This window comes from Archocentrus centrarchus, chromosome 8 (genome assembly GCF_007364275.1).
Source record: "Archocentrus centrarchus isolate MPI-CPG fArcCen1 chromosome 8, fArcCen1, whole genome shotgun sequence".
In the NCBI taxonomy this organism is placed as follows: Eukaryota; Metazoa; Chordata; class Actinopteri; order Cichliformes; family Cichlidae; genus Archocentrus; species Archocentrus centrarchus.
This window is the reverse complement of record NC_044353.1, coordinates 8,948,734-8,957,193: the sequence shown is the minus strand read 5'-3', so window position 1 is coordinate 8,957,193 and position 8,460 is coordinate 8,948,734. Positions and strand designations below refer to the sequence as shown.

The 8,460-nt window shown below is 41.4% G+C and overlaps 1 protein-coding gene across 4 annotated transcripts in view; it reads right to left on the bottom strand.

The window, feature by feature from the left end:
• Window positions 1–5,741: 5,741 nt before the first annotated feature.
• Window positions 5,742–8,460, bottom strand: part of pkn1b (protein kinase N1b) — a 39,744-nt gene continuing 37,025 nt past the window's right edge. For all 4 annotated transcript variants that reach the window (XM_030735495.1, XM_030735496.1, XM_030735494.1 and 1 more), the window contains 5 exons: window positions 8,372–8,448; window positions 8,135–8,277; window positions 6,473–6,580; window positions 6,266–6,346; window positions 5,742–6,183 (listed from right to left, as the gene is read on the bottom strand). In XM_030735495.1, coding sequence (XP_030591355.1) covers window positions 5,980–6,183; window positions 6,266–6,346; window positions 6,473–6,580; window positions 8,135–8,277; window positions 8,372–8,448 — 613 coding nt within the window. In that variant the 3' untranslated portion in view covers window positions 5,742–5,979. The remainder of the gene's footprint in view (window positions 6,184–6,265; window positions 6,347–6,472; window positions 6,581–8,134; window positions 8,278–8,371; window positions 8,449–8,460) is intronic.

Here is an 8,460-nt window from a genome sequence, read left to right as displayed (position 1 = left end):
GTCTCACACACACCCTCAGCGGCCAAATAAATAATAATGATGATAATAAAAACACGCAACTCTCAGCTGCGCGGCGCGTCGGGCATCTTTATCCCGCTGAGGTGCGCCTTGTGAGAAATGGATTTATACCGGGGGGGAAATTCATTTTACACACAGAGTAAGATTGAAGGGGAGGGGAAAAGGGGTGGGGGGCAGCTGTAAAGACACAATAGAAGGGGCAATGGGAGGGACTGCGGGATGGTGTGACAGAGTGGAGAGAGAGATGGCGAGGAGAGGAATAAAAGCCTCTGGAGACGTCTCCAAACGTAGATGGCAACAGGAAGGAGGAGTAGAGGGAGAGAAGGAGGGAAGAAGAGGGAAAGAGGAGGACCAGGGTGGACCTCAGGAGTTTGACTGACAGGAGATAGAGGGAGGGGGGCATTAAAAAGAGAGAGAGAGAGAGAGAGAGAGGGGGAAACACATACTTCTTATCGGAAACTTTGCGATGTTCAAGCATTTGCCATTTGTGTTTAGATGCCCAACTTTTTAACTCAAAGTGAAGCAGACCCCCCCCCCCCCCTCCCCCGCCCCAGCATAGTTTCAGATTTTCTAAAGAAAACATAATTTTCAGCTTTCCAGAGCTAGAACTTATTTCATCCATTTAAGTCTGTTTTATGTGCAGATGGGGATGTTTTTTTAAGGGGCACTGTGCTGATTTCTAACCAGCAAAATCTAAAATTTTAGAAACCAGGGGGCAGTGGAAAGAAGGGTTAACAGTATGCTTAAAATAATAATAAAGCTCTTTAGTTGCTGTTGGGATTTTGTTCACTATATGAACCTTGCTAACAGTGTTTTTAGCTCCAGTTTTGGTCTCCCCACTCCTGAGCCTGCTAGCTGTGCAGTGTGGTGTTGAACCGGTGACACAGAGTTTTTTCCCCCTCTGGCCTCTTGTTATAGGAAAAACAAGGGTGAACCAAAGCTATAAAATCATAGGCTGGACAGCTAAACAAGGAGCTAACTTTGCAATAAATCTCAGAAAGGCCAGTGAAATCTCACATGACAATTCTTTGTAGGTTTGTCAAGTTGCTCCCCTTCCACACTGGTTTCATATTGCGATCACAGAGTTCAGACAGGCCAAATACCAAAGTTTGCTCTCAGTATATAAAACACTTCCTGTATGGCAGCTGTAACAGTTTTGAGAAATTCAAAATTGAAGGAGGCCTGGACAGAAGATCATCTGAATGATTTCCAGCAAAGATCAGAAACATTTTCATAAAATGTGGCAGCTGCATCAGTTAGTTTGGCATGATGGGTTGTCCTTCCACACTATTACAAAACATTTTTGCTTATTACAGTTGAAATGCCCCTAGTGTTCAGATTCTTCAAAAAATATCTCCATCTCCTTAAACCAGAGTTCAGGGTCCATGTAGCAGACTTTGTTAGCAATACTGAAATATTACTTCATTTCCTGTTTGGTCTAAGGAAACTAACAGTACCTCATTTTAAAAATCACAGATTCAATTCATAATTTATATCAAGTTTTGACCCACTGCTAGTGCTCGAGACAAAAATCTTAGGCCACATATCAAAAATTGGATATATCTATGCCCATCTTTTTATACAGTCTATGGAGTAAGCCTGAAATGAATCAGGGGGCTGTACCCAATCAATATGCCAAAATACAAAGCTTCTTGCCATATAGTTCTAGGAGATAAGATGTACAGTATAAAAAGGTGCAAACATTACAGATGCCTACTCAGCTATGCATAGTTGTCATGTCTCCATTTGAGAGACATGCCCTGGTGGGGGCTTTCTGTGAGGGGTTTGCGTGTTCTCCTGGTGTCTGCATGGGTTCCCTGTGGTTAGTCCAGCTTCATCCACAGTTCACAGACAAACATGTTAGGATAATTGGTGACTGTAAATTGGTCGTGGCTGTGAGGCAGATAAAGTGCTTAAAGTGTATAAAGTGCTGAATGAATGCATGATTATATGTGGTATGTAGAGTGATCAACTTTTAGTGATTAGATTAAAAAAGCCTTACATGTACAGTACTGTGCAAAAGTCTCGAGCCCACCCTCATTTCTTTAAATTTTGTCTGGGAAATAGGTGCAGTGATTGAAACGTGCAAACATAAATGGAAATACAATATATCAGGCAAAAACAGAGTTCTTCAGGCCTCTTGAAGGATATTCAAAGAAGAAGATCACAGAGAAGGTTCATGGATGGTGTGAAGGAGGACATGCGGACGGTTGGTGTGACAGGAGAAAATGCTAGTGATAGGGTAAGATGGAGGCAGATGATCTACTGTGGCGACTTTTTATGGGAGCAACCAAAAGAAAAAGAAGATTCATCCCTCCATCAGTCCTGTTGCCACTGATTTTCAGTCCAGTTCTTGTGTAGTTTGGCAAACCTCAGCCTTTCTCCCTGTTTCCCTTCATTAAGAATGGCTTCTTGACAGCCACCTTTCCACTTAAAACTGTTTTTCATAGAATCAATTGTGTCTGTGACAGGCTGTTTGTAACAAAGAGACAAAAAATATCATTTAAAATTGGTTCTTTGCTAAGTTTTCTGTTATGTGCAGACACAACACTGGTTCATCCCTTGAGTTCGGTGTCTGTTTATTGAATGATTCATAGGTCAGTGTTAAATGGCTAAACAAACAAACAAAAAAACATTCCTGTGAAAATGGTCGGGTACAAGGACTGGACTTAAAATGAGCGAAAAAGCAGCCAATGTCCAAAGAAGAACTTTGAAGGACCTTCAGAAAGTTTGGAGAACTGCTGCTCAAACACACTTTAAAACATTACAGTAAAGTCTGGCTCCTTGGAAGCAAAATATAAAGAAACTACAAAAAGCATTTCCTGAAGAAAATGCACTGTGAATGCTGCAAGCTGAAAGATTGCAGCTGAAATGCTAAGAAATGCTTCAAAGAGCTGAAACTTTATTTGCTGAATGAGCTTCAACAGCTGGACTGCTGAATAGCTGAACTGCTGAACAGCTGAATAGCTGAAAGGCTTGGCTTTATTTTAAAGCTTAAATGGTGTTTCTAGCTGACATGCCAGGAAATGCTCCAAAGAGCTTAAATCTGGCTGAAAGAGTTTAAGCTGGTGAATGAATGCTCAATGGAAAATTTTTAAAGTTTGGAGTAAAATGGGACTTGAACCTGCTCTGTCTGCTTCTTGTGCATTGATGGTCTCCTTTTCTACCACTGAGCCAACAGTAGTGTTACACAAGCAGTGAGGTTTGCAAGCATACATATTGGAGAGCTCTCCCAAGCTGAATGCTTGTAAATGCGCCAATTGAAAACACCTGCCAGGTGCACTGCTTACCTGCTGAGATGCATGCACTCTGTCAAATTTGCCTCGAAGTAAAAAACCGTAGCTCCTATCAAAATCATTTTTGAACTGTGAGCGTCACAAGGACCTGCTCTAAACAGTGGTGTAATTTTTATTTTCCTGGGCTCAAAAGTGTGGTCGTGGGAGCAGTTTAAAAAAGGTGCTCATTTCTGCTTTGGAGAAAATCACCTCTCTGAAATTACTATGGAGGTTAATGAAGGAGTTGGAAGGTACTCCCTCTGTTTGAACGCTTACAGTTTAAAAAGTGTACATTTGACAGGGTTTAGAGACACATTGTTTGAAAGTAGAGAAGCAGCTCTACATTTTGAGTATAAAATGATGGCTGTAACGCAAAGAGAGTGGACACAGCGGCAGTTTAAAAATAAATTTTCCACCTGAAAGTTTTGAAGTCTCCCACTCTACTAATCAGGCTCCCACTCTAGCAAACGCAATACACAACCATTATAAACTCTGAAACGGCTGAAAAAACACCTTAAACTTAAAACGCTCACTGTGCTTAAACCGTAAAAGATTTTGAAACACCAAGTAAGAGCTGAATAGCTGAAAGGCTTGGCTTCATTTTAAAGCTTAAATGGTTTTTCTAGCTTAAAGTATGCTGAAGTTATTAGCTTTTAAAGCCTGAAAGGATTTGAAAAGGATTTGAAACTTCCCCATTCATTTTGAATGGCAAAAATTAAGATTATAAAAAGTTCAATATCTTAAAAAGTATAAAGGTTACAAAAAAGAAAAGTAAAAGCATAAATCTCCAGAACAGGCTGAACATGTTGATACCAGAACGGTGTCTGTAGCCCAAACGCTGCTTGAGTTTTTAGCGACCGAAAGTTTTTGGAGTACAAGAACAATACTGTGAATGCTTTGCAGCATTCACAGTAATGAATGCTTTGCAGCATTCACAGTAATGAAGGGAGGCTTGAGACTTTTGCACAGCACTGTGAATACCAGCCCATTTAATTTCCTCTGTGTACTTTCATTCCAAGAATGAACCTTATGTTAATGCGGTCTATTTCAAAGCACCCATAATGATACCAGCTGGGACCCTCAGTAACTCAGACATGTTTATTAGCCAGCCTATTACATTTGACCTGTTTTTCTTTTCTTTTTTTTTTTGATCCACAAAATCCATCTAGGCCCCAGTGAGCTCGGATAATTGATCCAATCCTCAAATCCAAAGTGTTCTGGGGTCCCTGTGACACAAGAACGAAATTACGTGAACATCTGTGTGCTGTTCTCGACCAAATCGCTCTTCAATTAAAGCATTCAGTGAAACTCTGGAGACATCTGTGCAATCGGTTCTCAGTCAAAACTCTTGAGCTCGTTTGTTGACTGCATTTCAAGGATATGAAACATGAGCATGAATAACCGTGTTGTGCTCATGTTTTAAATGTAACTGTCACATTTCTTATTAGTTTTCATTTTTCAGTTAGTTTCCAAAGTGGAGTTATTGTTTTAAAATGTTTCAGTTCAGTTTTTAGTAGTTTTAATGTCACTTTTAGTCCTTTTCATTATTGCAGTGTGAACTTTAATGTTTCTTCACACCTCTTTTTAAGTTTCATTTTAGTTCAGCATAAAATCACAGACACATAATAAAGAAAAAATCTAAATTGAGGAACCCGGAGTTCTATATTTTTGAGATTCAGCTGAAAATCTGCCGGCATGACACGTTTCTTTTGTCTGATCTGATACGGGTCGCTTGTGCGGTTGTTCAGCTATATGTGCAAACAATCTGCTGATGCAAGAACCCTAAAACAGATGAGGGGGGAAAAGACCATTAAATGACCCAAGTTTGCATGATGGGTTCACATTTTTACTGAGTCACAGCTCCAACACATTTCACCAGCAAATGACAGAGGAGGAAACACAGATGAGGGGAAAAAAAAACAACTTTGAAATCACAAAAATTGTAAAAGCTTTCTGTCTCTGAAAAATGATTGGAGTTAAAAATCTGTGTTGTACCAAAAGAAAGTGGAATGCAAAAAAGACGATGAAGAGGTGTCCTGTGATTGAGCAAGACCCTCCACTTTCTCTGCCTTTCTTTGGCTTAATCAAAAGGCGGCAGCTCTGGTCGCTCGTAAGCGGAGATCTCCTCTTTCCTCTGGCTCCCCCGAGCGGTAATGTACAAGTGGTGCATGATTGCAGATCACAGGGATACATTCATGACTGAGGCAGGGATGGTGTACACAGCTAAACAGACACTTAGCAGCAACGGACAGCAGAGATAAAGGGACAACAGAGTGGAGCAAAAGCAGGAAGAAAAGAGCACTTTCTGCCAGAATCAACACAAGTTTTCATCATTTTCAGCAGGATCTATCGTCTCTTCTTCCATCTGTTACATAACCTGGATTAACTTCAGTCCTGATCATGACCCCCCCCCCCCCCCCCCACCCCCCACCCCCCCACCACCCCAAATGCCACTCCAGATAGTCTTTTGGTCAGCAGATCTGTGCCACTGCATATCAGATGCTACTGACTGATGCTCAGCCCTGCTTCATCTCATCATGAGCACAGAGAGAAGAGAGCTTTCCTCGCCTCTCAACACCGTTAAGTTCCTCTGTGCCTTTACAGCAGCCTTCACTTCTCAGGCTCCTTTCAGAGTCTGTGGCTGGCAGTGGGTAGCTAATAACCCTTTGACCTCTGACCCCAGACCCTAGCAGAGGTCGGAGACGTAGTCAAAATCCTTGAAGTAGTCCTGCTCCTTGCGTGAGAGGGAGCGGCGCTCGCGGGGTGGCGTGAGGGCGGGAGCCTCGGCGGTGAACTCCGTGTCGAAGTTGCTGACGTCTTCTTTTCCTGTGATGCTGGGAACAAACGGGGGCGGGACTCTTCTGTGCAGGAGCGCCTCCCAGTCCATTCCCTAAATGACATTTAACTTTAGTTAGCTGTAAAATAAGGTTTACAGCGTGTGATCAATGGAAAGAAAACACACAGAAGCTCACCCTGAAAAACGGTTGCTTTTTGACATCTTCAGCATCCTTTTCTCCGGAGCCGAGACGTCTTTCGGGATTTCTTCTCAACAGCTAAAAACAACAAAAATGTCATTTATGAACTCAGAGGGACGAGTGAAGAGATATCAAAGGCTTAATGAAAAATCTGACTGAAATACAAAAAACACAAGAAAAGCAGCAGCAGTAAAGAAGTCTAACCCGTCTCATGATGCCGATGGCCTCAGTGGAGAGGAATCGCGGGTAGCGGACTTCGTCATTCACTATGCTGTCAAAAACCTCCTCTTCATCATCACCTGGGAACGGAGACTGAAACAAACACTCCCGTTATGTCAGTGAAATCTGCCTCCAACAGCCCAGGTGTCGTTATGTACCATCTATCATATGTTAAACATGACAAGTGTAAAATATTTAGTCTCCTATCTGACACTGGAGACCAGAGCCCTCGAATGGTAAGAGTAGCGTCTTCACGCCAATGGACCTCTTTTTTTTTTTTTTTTACAGCAATGGCAGAGTACAGTAGTTCCTGTAAGTTAGCAACGTAAACTAGCTGCACCACAGAGACATGGCAGCTAGAGACATTGTACTTTACAACATAAAGCTCCTTGAGGCGACTGTTTGTTGTGATTTGGTGCTATATAAATAAAACTGAATTGAATAGAATAGTGGGACTATTTTTTAAAATTAAGCCAAGTATTTTTCTCCTCTCAGTATCAGTGGGGTAACTGCACGTTAAGTGTGTCCAGGAACTATCTGAAGTCTCCATGAACCATGTGACACATTCTGAGCAAATTGTTCAAATATTTCAAACTGAAATTGGACAACATTAAAAAAATAGATGTTCATTCAGAATTTGACGCACTGCATTTAAAAAAAATTGAGACAGGGGCAAAGAGAGACTGGAAAAGTTGGGTGATGTTAAAAAACACCTTTTGGAACATCTCAGTAATTAATATAAATGGGTGCTGGTATTAAAAAAACACACAAACCACTGATATAACAAGTACTTGTATGTATTTGTACATAATATGATCAAAATTATTCAAAAGAATTAAAAAAATATGATGCTCATATGCTCATTGCATAGGTATCTTATAACCTGTGAAGGCACCACTAATGCTAAACAATATACAGTTAGTTTGAAGCACCATATGCTGCCATTGTGTTCTACAGCACTGCTCTGCACTCAGAGTCTGGATGCTAAACTGATCTACCTGCAGTGCACACCAATCACCCACTGACTACCTCTGCTGCACTGTGACATGAAAACTCTGAAGTCCTCCATGAAGCAAGAAAGGGAAAATATTCCGCTTCCAAGACTAAAGCTAATGCCTCCTGATCTGTCAAATGTTTTAAAGTCTTCTGAAAGGAAGAGCTGATGCAACACGTGGGGAAACATGCCTCTGTCACAACTTTTTATGAAACTTCAAGATGGCATCAAATTCAAAACAAGCACTTTTTTCTTTTAAAAATGGCTTGTATGTTGACTTTTGTATTATTTGCAATTAATATAGGCCTTACATTTGAAAATCAATGCATCCTATTTCAATTTACATTTTACACATTGCCCCAACTTTTTGGGTTGTAGCATTAAAAACAGTAAAATTGTATCAATTCTCTCATTAAACTAAGAATGTGTCAGGATAATGTCTCATACTGCTGCGTTCCAGGTAGCAAGTCATGTAACTCTGGGAATCAGGCATCTTTTGAGCTTCTAGGTTATCATCTCTGGATACTCCAAATGCATCATCTCTACAGTCTGACCTGATCTATCCACCCTAGCAGCAAACACTTGGGTGAGAGTGACGTCAGGATGAAATGGTCGCTGTGTGAATATGGTGAAAGAGTACTCTGCGTTCTCACCTCTCCCACCAACATCTCATAGATGAGCACCCCGAGCCCCCACCAATCGACCGCTCTGGTGTATGACGTGTCTGTGAGCACCTCTGGGGCCAAAAACTCGGGAGTCCCACAGAACGTGCTGGTCCTGTCTCCATAACCCATGCCTTAGAAAGACAAAGAATGTGTGAGGGCTGAGTTGGATTGAGGCATTTCAATGAAACAGAGGGTCAATGTGATAAATAAATGATGAGCACTCACCTTCTTTACAAAGCCCAAAGTCAGCTATTTTAACAAAACCCTCTGTGTCCAGCAGCAGGTTGTCCAATTTAAGATCCCTGATAAAGAAA